The sequence below is a fragment of the Prunus avium genome, chromosome 4, assembly GCF_965620075.1.
Source record: "Prunus avium chromosome 4, drPruAviu1.hap1.1, whole genome shotgun sequence".
In the NCBI taxonomy this organism is placed as follows: domain Eukaryota; kingdom Viridiplantae; phylum Streptophyta; class Magnoliopsida; order Rosales; family Rosaceae; genus Prunus; species Prunus avium.
Window position 1 is genome coordinate 17,543,419 of NC_142287.1, and position 17,628 is coordinate 17,561,046.

General features: G+C 37.1%; 1 protein-coding gene across 1 annotated transcript; it reads right to left on the reverse strand.

Annotated features, from left to right (window-relative positions):
* Positions 1-2,442: 2,442 nt before the first annotated feature.
* TRO (histone H3K4 methyltransferase TRAUCO) lies at positions 2,443-6,180 on the reverse strand. The gene is made up of 2 exons (XM_021954928.2): positions 4,902-6,180; positions 2,443-2,937 (listed from the first exon to the last, which is right to left on the reverse strand). The coding sequence occupies exons 1-2, from the start codon at positions 5,944-5,946 to the stop codon at positions 2,672-2,674; spliced, it is 1,311 nt and encodes a 436-aa protein (XP_021810620.2). The 5' UTR covers positions 5,947-6,180; the 3' UTR covers positions 2,443-2,671.
* Positions 6,181-17,628: the final 11,448 nt, after the last annotated feature.

A 17,628-nucleotide genomic window follows, 5' to 3' on the forward strand; every position in this document is an offset into this window, starting at 1 on the left:
AGTGTCCCCAGTGAGAACATTACAGTCTACAGAGTGATCTGCATGACTCTATGTAAATTCAAAATGTGGTCCAGGAGACTACTTGAGAACTGGATGATTTTTGTTCATCTCCATTGGAGGTATATACAGAACTTGCAAGGCTAAATCAACTAAACTAAGGACAATGATTCCAAAATCAAGCAAATTTCATGGTGATTACAAATTACAATCAATTAAAGCTAAATTTAAGTAAAGCATACATGTACAAAACTTCGAAAAGGCATAACATGAGAACAACAAGAAAGCACAAGACTTGTATGGTTCAACCGTGCACTTATATGGTTTAACATAATCCTTCTATGCTCCAATAGTACGCAAATCAGCCTAAAAAAGAAACAGAAATATCTACTTACTTTCGAGTTTAATGACCAACCATGTTCTTCACATTTAAACTTAATGAGATCAGGGTGATTCAAAATACTTTTGGATAAAATACATAATAGGATTATGCATTTGTGTCTGGGAAAATTTCTAATTATAAGAAATCAGATCTCTTAATTTAGGGAATGCGCTGATTAGCAGCCTACACTCAGGACACTCCCCTAAAGCTGGAGAGTAAATATCAATACTCCCCACTTTCTGTTAATAGAGCTGAAAGCATGCTTAAGAGTTTTAAGAAAAAAAATTGGTCAGCAAGATAGTGAGACGAGAACCACGAAGAGATCCAAGCAAAGAACAGAGACGAGATCTGAGTGAGACAGTAACCCAGAAGACATCTGAGCAAGACAAGAACCCATACGAGAAAACTGAATGATATATATGTATATATATATATATATTGGATTGTAGAAAGAGATAAGTTGTCCCCTGTTGTCTTTTGCTCTTCACCTTCATCATTTCTTTTTCTCCAACTAGCCCCTTAAATCAAGATCAACTTACCAGGGTGTACACAGACTTTAAGCGCCATATAATTCAAATAGAGATGCAGCATACAAGCACCTAAAAGTCAACTGGGTCACCAATCGCTTAGTATGTGCTTGTCACAAACCATTCTTAGAAAATGACCGAGAAAACCTAAAATACTTCTCCCTTCCCGTTTATTTAGTTGAAGATAGCCAAGGAGGCTCTTCAACCCAAATTCTAGATTCAGAGAAACAAAGAGTAAATCTTTTGATCTAATGAGCAGCAATTTTAGCTAAGCGTGATCAATATGATTCGAGAAAACCTAGCCACTAAATATTGCACTTCTCATCCCCAATTACCCTCCATAAACAAATATTCCTCTCTGTTCCGTAGCATATGTGCAACTTCCTTGACATCTGTTTCAAGAATAGATAAATGGAATCAATATCCAGAGCTAAACGCAATCCTGATATTACGTTACACCTATAAGGTCTGTAGTTTTTGGTGTAAGATTTCAAAAAACATTTCCGCACCATGGCTACCACAAGCTCATAACCCTCAGTGTACCTTTGGAATTGGTCATGCCAAGAAAAACCATTGCAATTCTCATGTGCAAAGTGCAAGCAGTTAATCTACCTAACATTAATATCCACAACAACCTGAGAGACTAGAAAAGAAAGCAAGATTTCATTCCAAAAGCAATATGACCAAACAGAGATTTATCATAGGATCTAATCCATCATTTTAGTTGCCTCTACAATACAGTTTAAGTATAATTCTAACAAAGTGCTCATGGGCCAACGAGATACGAACCTCCTGTCACAAGAGGAAATTTCCAATTAGATAATAAGTTAGCCACAAAAGAAACCACCCCTGCTAAGATCTAAACTATAATAATAAAAAGACACCACAATATGCTATGGCCAAAAACAAAAAAAGATGGACAAGAGGTCATTATAAGTTCTGATTACCTTAACGCTCAACAACTCTATGTGCATTGAGCAGTATATAATTGTTGCAAATTGCTTCTTATAATTAACATAATTGACTTTAAAGAATGTCCGTCCAGGTGTGTGTGTGTGCGTGTGTGTGCACGTGAGAGAGAGAGGTCACATTGACGTATGCACTTCCAGTTTAGCTCCCCAGGACCAGAAGAGAAAAATATGAGCACGTTCAAGAATCCATCTCTTGTCAACCAAAAAGGATCAGTGACTGGCACTAATCATTCCCAAGTTCAGAACAGAAGCAGAAAATCCGAGATGGAGCATTCTAGTAAATATGCTAGGTACTACAACAGTAAAGTTAAAGTTGGAAGAAAGTAAAATTCCTAAACAGAAAGCAACGAAATAAAATAATAACAAAAAACCATAGACAAGGCATAATTCTGAAACAGGTAGCTAAGCCTTTGAGAATCTGGAAATAAGTGTATCCATTCAACCAATGCAAAAGTATCTAGAATCTAAAGCTTAATAACAATAATTATAATGAACTTACAGAGACAAATGCACAAGCACAAAGAACCAGAGATATTTATCACTCAGAATAATCAGGACAATATCAGGCCATGCAATATCATTATATTTTCCATCAGAACTTGTCAGATAAAGGTCAAGAATACAGTGCTTGTCAATTCATTTTTAATTATACTTTTAGCACAATCAAAATTACAAAGGGAAGTTAAACTCATATCAATCTCCCAAATCCATGAAGGTTTCCTTTTCTTGTTTTTTGTTGGCTTTAGGCAACTCCAGAACACTTAATAATATGGTTGAATTGGGCTGCTTGCTGGCTATTGTTTCTTCTCATCGGAGACTCCATTTTCAACTCGGTTTTCAAACGCATGATAAGGAACTTCAACCATGGGCTGGGGCACTGGACGTCCACCGAAGTCTTCTGGAAAGAATTCAAATTCAGGACCAAAGTTGAACTTGACCACACAATTTGGTTGATGGGGAAGGGTATACATTGAAGCAGCAGGATAGTAACGGCCACCATATAGATCCTTAAAAGCAACTCCTTGGCATACCCCGTTTTTGAAGAAGGATATCTCACTTCCTGCACAACAAATCAATAATCACTCCAATGTTACCCTTCCAACAAAACATAGGTTATTATACCTTAGCAATCTAACTTTACAGAATGAGAATATAAGCGTTCTTTTAGTTGAACAGAAGTTCAACAAATGCTCATATAACCCTGCAAAAGCAACAATTAAATAGCAAGATGATGCAAGAGGCAGCATGGAGGAGGCAGCATTTTGAATTACGACAAACCCAGTAAGTCAAAGATGCTCCCAAATGAAATGTACATGTGGTATGCTTAAATCCAAAAGCAATTACACTATTGCACACAATATAGGGCTACCAATAGTTGATAAACCAAAATAAGTAGGACTTGTAATGGAATTGGTTGGAAACACCCTATAAAAATTCTGTACTTTTAATCTCAAGAAAAAAAATTAATTAACAAGTTGGTGAAAAAGGAAGCATTTTTCAACCATCAAAGCCATTAATCAACGGTGCTCTCAGACACAAAGCAATTGTATTTTTTGAACACAAAAGAGGCCGGCATTTAGTTGATAAACACAGGATAGATAATAAGCGGTGGTTTTGAAATGGGGATAGGGAAACCCCACTCAAATTCCTTAGTTTTAATCTTTGGAAAAGAAAATACAGAATACAAATATCTTCAACTTCATAATAGCTGAAGCTTTTCAATTGTCATTAAATGGTAGAACTGAAGTCCAATCATGTTTTTTCACCTGGACACAGACTATGGCAGCCTGGATGCAAAAACTCAATGTCCTGTCTTACACAAAGATTAATATCCTGTGTCATTCAAGTAGAATATGTCCTTCACTATTCTACTTATATTGTAACTGGATTGCACATCCCAAGAGTCAATGCCTGCATGGTTTGTAAGTATCTTATAAACTTAAAATAATCCTAATGTAGTGGAGACTCTCAAAGCCTATAATACCGCTTAGTCAAAACTCCCAACTCTAAAGGGGGTAGATTCATGCATTGCAGTTCAACCCTACATCTGCAGAGTCAATTGTTGAAATTCAAGATCCAAATTCCTCATTAACAAATTTTCCCCTTACCTAGTTTTTAACTCACACTATGACTTCTTGAATGAGGAAGGAGAGGGGGGGGGGGGGGGGGGAAGAGAAATGAGATTAGGATTCATAACTAATTTGGCTAAATACTGATATATGAGCAATAATTTCATCACCATCAGGAGACTGGCCGGATGCCAAAATGCACTAAGATCACTTCTCCCAATATGTTGAGGCTTCTCTCTCTTCTTCACAAGCACATGAATCTATAAATTCTCTCTCATGAATTTCTTTACAATCACACTTCTCAACCTTTGCTATAAACTTTTATAGTCTATCTCACAAAGTAAAACAAACTCAGAATTGCAGTGCATTCTCTTGGCTAATGTGTTCCCCTGAATTTAGATACCCATGAGATGTTAATAGAGTTCAGAATTGCAGGTATATGGCTAGAAAAGTCATTCTGTAATAGAGACGTAATAAAGACTTCAAGTGAAAGCATTGTCCTTTCAGCCTCTACAAGCCTCGCTTGAATAGCTCTTCAGTTGTTTTGATTATGTTTTTGTTTGAATAGATGTTAATAGGTCTCTCTTTAAGTTAAAGAATGTTTTATCCTATGTTGAGTGAGGTCTATCTTCTATTGACTACTGGTCCACTTTGATTGTACCTCTCAGAAAAAAGACCTTCATTCTGTTTACTATCAAACAAACAGCTGTTCAGTTTAACACGTTCACAATGCCTGCCAGCATTTCATATCCATTTTCACAGAGAAAGAGTGCCATAGTGGTTGGTTTGTGCAAGCATATTCATATCCATATTCATACAATGAAACAAGAATGTAGATTCAAGAAACACAATGAAACTACAATAAATTTCACAACAAACACAATTACAACCACGAAAGCAATTAAGCTAAATACTTGAAAAACATAAACATTACACAAACCAAACAACCACTCACCAGGCACAACTTTAGGAGGATCCTCTTTCGTGTCGGGGGCGCAAGCATACCGCTGCCCCTTATACCAAACTAAGTGAGGCGGTTTCGGAGCATACGACCCCCCATCCGGCAAATTTATATAAAACCCAATAACATCACCTTCCTTATACCCTTCCTCACCATACTTCTCCCTCAAAGCCTTATGCACCTTACTCCCATCAATGTCCCTATACCCAAAACTATTCCCATCATACCCAACTGGCGCCTGCAAGTCCCCTTTCTCAGTGGACCACCCCAGCCTAGTGTGCCCGCTCTCTCCCAAATTCACCACCTTTATTTCAAAATACCAAGCACCTTCAACAACTCCCCTAGTGGCCCTAACCATTCTATACCCTTTTGTACTGCCAGCACTCATTCTGTCCTCACTCACCTCGACTTTTTCTGCCTTGTAGACCTTGGAAAGGCAGATTGTCATGTCCAGGGTGTCGTCGGTTTTATCTGGGAACCGCGTCACCGGAGTGATCAAAACGGTGTCGTCTGCAGGGGCATTGTGGTTGTTGTTGTTATTGGCCTTGCTCTTCTTTTTCCCCTTTCGGGTCGACTTGGTGACCCATACATTGTTGTTCTTCTTCTTCGATTTCTTGGAATTCGGGGCGGTTGGGGCCTGGAGGGCGACTCCGTTGGAGCTGGGTTGGGGCAATGGGGTTTGATCTTGGTCAGAAGAGAGCTGGATCGTGAGGGAAGAGAGCTGCTTCTGCTTCTTGGGAGGTGGGTCTTCGTCGTCGTTGTCGTTTTCATTGTCGTTGTCGTTTTCTTGGGATTTCAGGGACTCGGAGAGGTCTTCAGAAGCTTCAGTTTCGGTTTTGTTGCCGTTTTGCGGGTCGTTGGATTGTGGGTTAATGGGGTCGGCGTCGGGCTCGTCGGTGGTGGGTTCGCTTGGGTCAATGGCTTCGCTTGGTTCAATGGGTTGTTCGGTTGTTGTGATTGTGGCGGTGGCGGTGGTGGTGGGTTTCGGTTCTTCGTCTTCTTCGTCGTCTTCGTCTCTGTAGCCTTGAAGGTTGTCCATGGCTTGGGGAAGAGAGAGAGAGAGAGAGAGAGAGAGAGATTGGATTTGATTAAAACAGTGTTTCAAAAGGGTTCAAATGTGATTTGGAGGTAGAAAATTTGAAATTGTGAAGAAAGAGTGGGTTGAAGTGGGTTCTGTCGATAACGCAGGTTTCTTGAGTTTCTCTTTACGGGGAGTTGAACTTGACTAGAGAGAGAGAGTTTAATCTGGGATTTGGAGTAGTTTTTGGAAAGTCTCAAAAGGGAAGCATGGGATTGAGTTGGGCTATATGAATTTTAGCCCTAAAAGAAGAGACGCCTGGGCTTGAGGAGCACTGCTGGATAAATTAAGTTTGGGCTACAAACTTGTTGACGAATCCTGCTGGCGAAATTCTACAATGAGGGCTTATTTGGTATGTCGAATTGTACTGAATAATTTCTGTCGAATAGTATTAATCTATTTTGAAGAGTACTGACTATTTATCCTTAATATTATAAGGTATTTGGTGGTATCCATAATATCCATAATTTCTGAATAATTTGTCGAATAGTATACTGTGTTTAGTGATTTTCCAAATAACATCGAATCATATCATTTTTTTAAAATATAAAAAATTCATTGATAATTTAAGTGGAAATTGAAATTCAAATGACACGAATTTTTTTTTGGTAAGATTCATATGACAAGATTTGTTTTTCAATTGTTTTGCCAATATTTTTATCATATAACCCATTATCATAATTGTAGTATCTCATAAAAATTCTAACAAACTCGCATACGTTAATAACAAAAGAGTACTAAATAATGTATAATTCAAAGTGATCACATACTAAGGTCACAAGAGCAAAAAGGAAAGTTGTACATAAACTAAACTACATCAAAGAGTTAATCACAGCTCCCTCGCCCAAGTAAAAGAAGAACAAATGCTTTTCTCATAGCACCATCCAATGTCAGGTTGGGGTGGGCACAGTCCAGTTTGGTCGGATTTTCACCTCAATCCAGAATCGAAACTTGTATTATTTGACCGGTTTAGTTTTAGTGTGAATTTTTTTTAAACCGGCCGATCCAATTTAAACTGATTCCGGTCCAGTTTTCGATTTTAAACCATATTTTTATTTTTATTTTTTGAAACTTTTTTTTTATACAAATTCATAGTAAAATTTAATTTTTTGGGCCTGAAAATTAATAAATTATCCCATTTCATAGAAAGAGAGATGTTTTGAAGTTGGGCTTGGGGAAATATTAGTTATGAGATTAAAAATATAGCATTAGAGTTCAACAAATTTGTAAAAAAAAAAATTATACACAACCGGTCTGGTCTAGTTTGGTCCAATTTGGTGCAGTGTGAAACTAGAATCGGTTCGGTCTGATTCGATGCGATTTGTTGACTTTTTTAGTCAATCGATTTTTTTTTCCAATTTTTTCCATCTGATCCAATTTGGTGTTCCGATTTTCCAGTCCCGACCCCACCCCTAATGTCAGGAATGTTCTCTCAACACCTGCTTTCTCCAAAATTAGTCGTAGTGCCTTAATTTGGTCATTAATAGATAAGTGCATCTTTGCCAATTCAACAACAATGTCAAGTCTTAGTTTTGATCCTTTCATCAAACTATTAGTTATAGTTTTCAATTGGTCAACAAACTCAGAAATCATCTCACCAAATGCTTTAGCTATTTCCTTTTGAATATCAGTATCTGCATTTCGTTTGCGGTTTAGATTGCTTGAGCCAGCTGAGTTTTGTTGATTTGATCTTGGCAAAGAGGTAGAATGATCTGGTTCAACCTCAACTTCCTCATCATCATCATTGACATCAATGTTATGCATAGGCTCATTCATCATTTCAGTGGGAGTTGCAGACCCTTGACCAGTTGCTCAGCCCTTCCCAAATATATTATTCAACCTATCATATATTAAACATTGTTTCCCCCTCCAACCATCAACATCCTTGTTATGCTGCATCAAAATGGAAAAATTATAAATAAAACTGTAAGCATAACAAATATAAGAATTACATATTACTTAACATATGTACTCATTTGCACATAAGTGTTCCATGCTTCATCACTGCCAACCTCAATGCATTTCAAAGAATCATCCAAGCAAAACCACTTTTGTTAATCATGTCAAATATTATCCCATACAATTTTTTCCAAAATCTCATCTTGGACTCAATATGTGGGACTACCCTTAAATCAGTATTGGGAAATTTCTCAACCAATGATTTTTCAATTTGGATCATTATTCCAGATTTAAAGGAACCATTATCACATCGTAAACCACTATGGTCAACAATGCTTCTTCCTCATGTGCTTTCCACACCCTTCTACTTCCTATTGATAAACTAGAATGTCCACTCTCCATTCCTATAGCCAATATAGACAATATAATTTGCATATATATAATTAAGAAAAAAAGTTGGAAGATCAAATAAAATAACTACTACTTATCAAAACAAATAGTCTATTACAAGCACATCCAAATAGTCTACTACAAGAAAATATAAATAAATTATATGAACTACAACTTAATGTCAGTTCCTATTCCACTCATCATACATTTGCATAGTCAGGTGGAGAAATTATACTATGATACGTATTATCACGTGACACTGCCAGGTGGTAATACAAACTAGGATATTGACATGTGGCATGACTGATAATAAAGTGAGAGAAAGCTTTCATTCAGTATTAACATTAACCTCGTTAGGGAACTCTCTTCATGTTCTGTTTTTCTTCCTTTTGTTGTTGGAGTCTGCTCCACTTCAGAGAAAAGAACACCTTTTGCAGCTAGAAAACTATGGATAATGGTAGATCAAAATCAACTATCCTTATTTATGCTTCTCATTTTTTTTACAATCGTTGCATATTTGTTTTTTCTTCTTATTTTTCCTCAGTTGTTCCTCTATTTTGTTTTACACTTAGAGCATTTTCACTCATTTGTCATGGCAAAGGGCAAGGCAAGCAAGGGCTATTACTATTCATGTGAATAGTGTCTGCAAATTTTTTTTTTTAACTTTCCCACCCATTGTCATGGCAACATGCAATCACTATTCACATGAAATCAATTTTATTTGTTATACTTATGAGATTAATTTTGAGAAGATTTTCGGTTGCCACGTGTCCATATTTATTATAAAATGCACATATCAGATTTTGAATAAAATATTTTGATAAGATTTTCGGTTGTCACATGTCCATATTTATCATAAAATTCACATCTCAAATTTCAGATAAAATATTCGGATAAGATTTTCTATTGCCACGTGTCCATATTTATTATAAAATTCACATCTCAGATTTCGGATAAGATTTTCGGTTGCTATTATTGTGCCATGTGTCATCTTTATCCTTTAAATCCTAGTATAAAACCACACCCTCAACTCACACCAATCATCCATATCCTCTCCATCCTTTCATTTATCAGATTTTACAAAACACATTCTACTTTCAATGTCTTACACGAGGAGGTTGTTAGAGAGAGCCGAGCGAGAAAATGAAGAAAGAATGCACAAATGGGCTAAAGAAGAAATGGAGTGGGAAGCACATAACAATCTAGTTGTTTTAGCGAAGGGTATGCTTGATTAACGTGGACAAACGTAGGCACTCTTAAGGTGAGAATCTCTTAGAAGATTACTTTATCCCAAATTCGTTGTACTCTAGTGTTGATTTTTGAGGGTGATATAGAATGCAACCCCATTTGTTCAGTAAAATCATGCATGATGTTTGCAATTACAACTCATACTTCATTCAGAAGTGCAATGCTGCTGGGGTTTTGGGTCTTCTTCCGGAACAAAAACTTACAACTTCCTTACGAATGCTTGCTTATGGCGTATCTGCAGACTAAGTGGATGAGATTGCTAGGATGAGGAAATCCACTATCCTAGAGTGCTTGGTCAGAATCTGTGAGCCAATCGAAACTCTCTACACGAGAGATTACCTTCGCAAACTTATGCCTAGGGACCTCCAAAGGCTTTTGCAAAAAGCTGAGGCTCGAGGTTTTCCAGGCATGATTGGAAACATCAGCTGCATGCACTAGCAATGGAAGAATTGCCCAACTGCTTGGCAAAGAGATTATGGGAATAGGAAGGGCCAAAAAGTATCATTCTTGAGGTCGTTGCATCATTTGATACCTGGGTTTGGCATGCCTTTTTCGGAGTTGTGGGATCTCAAAACGACCTTAACGTGCTCGGTCAATCTCTAGTGTTCAACGATGTGTCGAGAAGACCTTCCCCTCATATCACGTATCAAATCAATAATACTATCTACTCGGGTGGGATCTACCTAGGAGACGGAATTTACCCGAGGTGGATGACATTCGTCAAAACAATTATGTTAGATATATGCCCTTAAAGCCAACTATTTGTGCAATAGTTAATGTTAAGGAAATCTTTTGTAATGACTTATTAAGTTATTTATGGGCAAGACCAGTTGTTTTAATTCATGATTATATGTTATCTTATGAAATACAAAATAACTCTAGTCCTAGGAATATATATGTGGACATGAGAACTATGTATTGAGATTGCATACATCAAGACTTATCATGATCCCTAATCCTAAATATGTTCCTAGTCATAAGAGCATTAATTGGGCAATGATATTCCGCTAAGACTAGTGCACGCAATATCTTCTCTATATATAGAGAATGACGAGGTCTCGAGTCATTGAGTATGGCAACACCAAGATATGTATGTAGGTGCTTGCAGGAGAACAAGTACACTGACTGCGATTAAATACATGAGTTCTAGAATGAAAGTTTTTACTTACATTTTAAACTAGAAGTCATATATTGCAATGGTGCAAACTAATCCTTAGACCTGAGACAACATAGATGTCTTGCGGCTATGTTGTTTGTCTTTGAAATTACTATACTGTTGTGTTTAAGAAGACATAACTTAAAGGTGTTTATTAAGACTCTTAATGAAGTCATTGAAGCAAATGAATGTAAAACAAGGGATCTCTACTCTCAGTAAAGAGAGTGAATACTCTGAATATATGATTCATTAAATCTTTACACAAAGTAGAAGATAAGATTTGAAAGAAGAGGTCTTCAATTCTTATTAGGATAATCATATAAAGGAATAATTCACATTAAGGTATTTGACATTAGATTCCTTTATCTAACAATGCGAATCAGGAGTATTATATAAGAGAATGATTCAATTGCACAGTCATTCCAATTTTAATAAGTTCTTCCCTACACCCTATTTAGCTCAGACAACCATTGCATGCAGCAGGCGTGAACCATGGTTTTGTGGAAGTCCTGCAAAGATCAAACTCAATTGACCTTCATCAATAGGAAGAATTAAATAATAAGATTTAATTCACAAGTCAACTCAGAGAAGTTGAGCCTACCCACTAGCTTGCTAAAAGGAACTTACGGATTATATACTGAGAACTGAGATTAAAGAAAGAGATGAAGAGAAAAGAAACTATGAGTCAAATGTCAAAGGTCATAGTCAACGGTCAAGTCAAAGTCAACATAGTTAACTAAAGCTATTGACTAAGTTGAATAGTTTGACCAAGTCAGTTAGAAACACTATAATAATGATTTAAGAGTTAAATCATAATTCATAATTCATAATCAATTATGAAATTAACTTTGACATAAGTAAATGGATTGGGCTTTAAATGTGATTTAAAAGAAAAGGTAAAATACCCAAAAGCCAAATAGGCCTAAGGATAAGTGTTGTATGACAAAACAAATACAATGACCCAACTCAAGCCCACCCATCTACCCATGGCCGGGCATGAGAGAGGGATCTCTCTCTCTCTCTCTCTCTCTCTCTCTCTCTCTCTCTCTCTCTCTCTCTGTGTGCTTTTCTTATAAAAGCCAAAAGACGACTCAAACCTTAGTTAGGGGTTTTTGGTATTCCATGGTGGTGTGATGTGTAGGTGAGACACTCTCCCTTTCATCTTCCTTAGCTAAAAATTCGGACCAACCGATAAGAAATCTAGCATCTAAGTCTTCTAGGTTATCTTCTCTCCATCTCTAGTCCATTTGGTGTGGTGAGGTAGAGGACTTCTACTTTGGAGCCGCTTGGTTGAGGAATCTACATTCTAAGGGAAGATTGAAGGCCTTTCCAACAAGGTGATCATTTTTGGTTCTCCAAGAAAAGTCTACAATGGTAAAAGCTTCACATTTCTTCTCTTTTCTATTTTGTGCTCAAAGAGACTAGATCCTAAGATACTTGGGTTAAATGAAAAAGGCTTAGCTCAACTAGAATAAGCAAGATTAATCCACCATTATGAATGAATTTTGTATTATATGTTGTGGCTAAATTCATTTCCAAGCAAAAACATAAGTTTCCTTTAAATTCCACATCCCCTAATGGAGAAGGAAAAGCACTTTGCTGCCTATCAAGGGGGTTATAAGAAAGATGTGGAGAGGTGTTTCAGTATCCTCCAAGCTCGTTGAGCAATTGTTAGAGGGACTGCTCGTATGTTTGATGAAGAGGTGCTTCGGAGCATTATAATGACGTATTGTGGAGGATGAGTATGATTATGATGAACCAGAAGTGTTCAAACCCAATCCCATGAACACGACATTGACAAAAATTTATGAACGACTCGTAGGAGCAAATGGATAACTATTGGAGTACGAACCATTGATTTGGGACGGTCGTTACAACAACCGTATGATTGACCGTTATACGGAAACACAATCTTCTTATGTTCATGAAAGACTTTAAGTTGACTTGATCGAGTACTTATGGGGGCTGAAAGACAATCACTGTCAATGAAGTCAAGTTTAATGCTTTGTTTTGAATTATGCTTTATTTTGATGTATGCAATGTTTTAAATAAATGGCTACATTATTGAATGCTTTCTTTATTGAATAAAAGACAATTAATACAACTAATTAAGAAAGAGCAACCCTATTAATAGAGCCTAATGATTTTTGTTATTTAACCAATCTGTGGTGCTATGTTAATCATCACGGAAAAGCCTTCTTCTCATAACATCTCTTCATTCTTTTTTCCAAAATGCCTTTATTTTAGGGGACATATGGTTCGTAACCATGGCCATGCTTTCCCGATCTTTCTTGTCCATGTCTTGTTTGTGTGCATACTCCCTTTCTCTTGCAAATGCCTCATATGTTGCCTTGTCAACCTCATCTCTTTTGATGTCTCTCTCCATTCTCATTGCGCCTTGAAGACCAATTTGTTCCAAGAATTTTACACTTTCATTGTTCGAAGTGCTCCATCTCTTGGCCTTGTCGCCTTTCTCCAAATAGGCCTCAACTCCGTTTGGATCAGTGAGTCATGAATGACAGAGGAGTCGAACGGCAATTTCGATGTCCATGAATCGTGGAGCGATGTCTCATTCAACACAACGCTCAGACCTATGGTGATAATTTTGAATCTCGGACAATTCTTCACAACCTCCCAACATTTGTGCTTGAATAATCTATAATAAAAAACAAATTCGAAATGCAAGAAAATATCAAACAATATGACATTAAATTTAATAAAACGACAATTATAAATTTTTTTACCTCGTTGCCAAGATTTTTACCGTTTTGAACGTTGTACCTCGCTTTTGCCAACGCATCTGTGATATCCCAGTCCTAAATTAATATTTAATTCTTAAATTATTCAAGTAAAAGACAATTTTAGCCCAATAGTATTTTAATGGGTTTAAAATTGACTTTTTGATTGGGAAAGAATTTGGGGATTTGAGTAGCATCGTTGTGTAGAGCGCGTCGATACGAGTTCGTAGACATGGAGTGAGCTCAAATTGGAGTTTTAACGAGAAAGTTACGATCAACAGAAGTGCAGTGGCACAACCGTAAATATTTCAAAGTCAGTTTTTTTTTTAAAACCTCTCTCTCTCTCTCTCTCTCTCTCTCTCTCTCTCTCTCTCTCTCTCCTCCTCCCCTGACTTCCTTCCTTCGCAAAATAGGCTAGCCACCTTTGGCCGTGCATTCAGGCTGCTTCGACCATGCGAAGTCATGGGACAGGTCGGAAAATGACCAGCACGAGCCGGCGTGCACTTCTAGAGACCAAACTCTTGAGACATATTAAGTAGACCTTGTCGGACTTATAGGAACTTTTGGATAAGAAATTGGAGATTGTGGGCTCCGCTGGCCCAAGTGGTCAATTTCGCGATCGAGGTCAACCCAACTGTTGGATCGTGACGAGACTTTTAGAATGGGTTGAACTTATGGTTATGGACCAATAGGAAATGGGTATATAACAAATTGAGGTCGTGAGCCCTACGAGTACAGTCAATTTAGATTGTGGGCTCTTTCGGCCTCGGTTGAGGCCATTAGTAGTTGTAATTGTAATTGGAGGGTTGTTTTAGAATGATATCACACTATGAAAGATTATTTAAATGTTTATGAGTTACTATGCAATCACTTTTACTTTTTAAGTATATTTTATTATGTTAGTTGTGTAGAGTTGGGAATGGTTTGTTAATTAGATTTTGGCGTGAATAAGAAATTAATTAAATATCTAATTATATGTCTATATTTAATATATACTCAGTGTCTTGAAAACGATAAATTATGGAAACTAAATCTCTCAATAGTATGTGGTACATACTTAAATGTAGTTTAGAACAATTTTGAAAGATTATGCACGGTCAAATTCAATTAAGGAATGTTAGGATTGATCTCATTTTAAGAAGGGATTTTAGATTATCTATTTAAGAACTTATTTTTGGAAAGTTGAGAAAAAAATTTGGAAAATGGATTTGTGAAAGTGGATTTGTGGAATAAAAGAAATTTTATGATAAGTTTCAGGAAATGGTTTTCAAACCCACCACAGAAGTACCCCCCAGTTGCCTTCGGAACAATGTAGTGATTTATGATAATGCCCCACGAGTCTCGGGGACACCTAAATCGTGTGGTGCGAGGATTTGCGTTCTAAGGTTGATTATATCTTCCTGGGTCCTGTGAGGGGATTTGATGGATATGCGTTCTCGAGCTGACTATGTGTCCCCCGAGTTCTACGAGGATATGCATTCTCAGGTTGACCACGTGTCCCCCGAGTTCTACGATGATGTAATATACATGGAACTTGGAATTGATGGAATATTATTGGAATTGACGGATTACGAATGGGGCTACGCCTAGGTGAAGAGTATTTGAATTTTGAGATGTTTTAAACTAAAAATTGATGATTTTATCTTAGTACTTATTGATAAAAGTTTTAATACATGTTTTATTCAAACTGTTGATATCGATATTAAGGTTTCACGTGATCAATGTTATTTTAATAACTTTCTCGTTTTCCTACTTATCTGTAATGAGCTATTATACATATGTATTTGTATATGCACATATGTGATGGGTGGAAGATTATTTTGAAATCAATATCTTTTGCTTAAGTTTCAACGGATTGATTGGAGTTTGAAGTTCTTGGTTTTGGGAAGGTCTGAAGGAATATTTAATTCATGTGCTTACAAATGGGTTGAACTTTGTTTTCTTATAGTAAAGAACTGTGTGTGGCTTGATCCCTTGGTAAAGGTAGGCAACCTAGAGTTCCTAGGTGCAGCCACAGGATCAAGTGCTGAAAATTTGTTCACTTAGGTCATACTAGAAATTGATAACGTATCCATGTTGTTCTAAGAGTTGAGACCAGATTCAGATGGTTGAACGATTTATTTGGTATAAAGAGGCCTGAGGCCATTCAGATATATTTGTTTTATTCATGTTGAACGATTGGGATTTGATTTTCAATTTTAACTGTATATTTCACCGGTGGAAATTTATTGGGAAATGTCCGTTTTTCAAGGGAGACTACCGGTTTTCTGGCAAAAGTTAAACCCTTAAGTGTGTTTGTCGTTTTGAGGTGCTGGGCAAGAGGAATATTTTGGACATTTACGCCCGACACCTGCCAGGTGTTGGACACGTATAGGGTTCGACATGGATTCCAAAGTGGAATTTGGGTTGGGTTCTGTCAGCATCTCTCCATTTTCCTAACTCTTTATTCAAAAATTTCCACCTACTTGCCAATGTCATTTTCATACGAGGCGAACCCGATCGACTGAAAAATTCTCCATAATTTTTCCTCCACATATGAGAATCCTTCATCTCATTGCCCGTAATCAGGCAATGACCAACTTGTACCCAACACTCACACAACAAAACATCTTCCATGGTTGTCCACGAGGCTCTGGCTTCGACGGAAGAGGCCATTTGTATTTTTACACAAATGGAATAAGAAAGTAGAAAGTAAAGATATGATATAAGGAGAGGAATTTGTATGAAGTTTTGGTGTGGAAAATTAAGAACATTGCTAGGTATTTATATAAAAACAATTCTTAATTTTTTGGTTTTTTTTTTCCAATTTTTTTAATTTTTATTACACAAAAATTGGCAGTCATTGGATAGAGAAGCCAATCTAACCTCAAAAATCACTTGAACGAGCTTGGAGATCAGCACTTTACAGGGACATGCAATTTCCCCCCATTACACTCCAAAGCAAAAGACTAAAGACACTAGGCACCACTGACCTTCAGTGTCTTTCATCATGATCCCAAGTCTGTGGCCCTTAATGGCTTCTCCACCGCAAACACAAAAGATGTATGGCAAAATAAACTAGGGTTCAATTGTTCTTGTTTGGGTTTAAAGAATTAACAGTAGTTGTAATGACGATGTGGCAGATGATGATGTGGCAAATGACTTTTTGCAAGGTATTAGCGTGATAGGCTATAAAAGAGGAGGAGATCCCTTGGCCAGTAGCCACTGTGAGTGGGAACCGTTGGATCGATGGCGGATGCGATTCAATTTAGCTTCATCCCCATCACGTCTCTACTTACTCAAGATTATGTTTGCACATCGACCATTTGCTTATCCATTGGCATCCTGATTTCACATAAGGTTTCTCATGTACATCATCATGGTATGCATGCATGTAATTAATTCCTCGTATCTAAGATGAGGAATTGCCCTATTAAATCGAGTGATATAATCTATCAACGAGTTACTCTTTAACAATAATGCTTGAAGTTCGCATGTGATAATGATTAACTCTTTTACTGATGACATCCCTGCAATCACGAAGGTAAATCTTTGTCTGCTAGGCAAGAGAATAGCAAGTTACAAATTCTGTCTAGGTAGGACATGTATTTCTATTACTATGAAATTCATAAATGAAGTAGTTAATGGTGGGGTTACCATTATCCTTTTTGTAGTGACGAATCTTGTATGTGTTCCTAAGAAAAGGAAGTTGTCCATTTTTCGGGGTCTCGAAGGGGCGTGGAAACACATAAGAACTCTTGAATGGAAATGGAAAAGAGAATGCAAATTATGCGTTAGCAAATGAAGGAGCTCATTTGTAATGCAATTCATACCTTGGTTGGGACTACACAAAGCCGACCTCTCAACCTACCACAAAGTTACACATCCTCTCTTTCATTTAATTTCAAGCCTGCTTCAATATTCAAATTCAAGCTTAAGCTTATCTCCCAAAAATTCAATAGAATCCATAAAAAAATCATAACCTATTTTTAGGCCAATTGCGTTAGGCCTTCTAAGTACCTTAAAAATCTTAGGGTCTCACAGTAATAGCAGCCTAATTGGCCGAAAACCCTTCTAATCAAGTTGTTAGCGCCCCAATTGTCCAAGATCCATATCCAATTAAGGCTAAGGAGTTTCCTAGTTGATCAAGGAGTTTAAAGAAGGTTCACTCCTGAGTAATTAAGGAGACTTGGAGTACAAGTTAATGTAAGGAAAGATCGGAGCAAATATGGA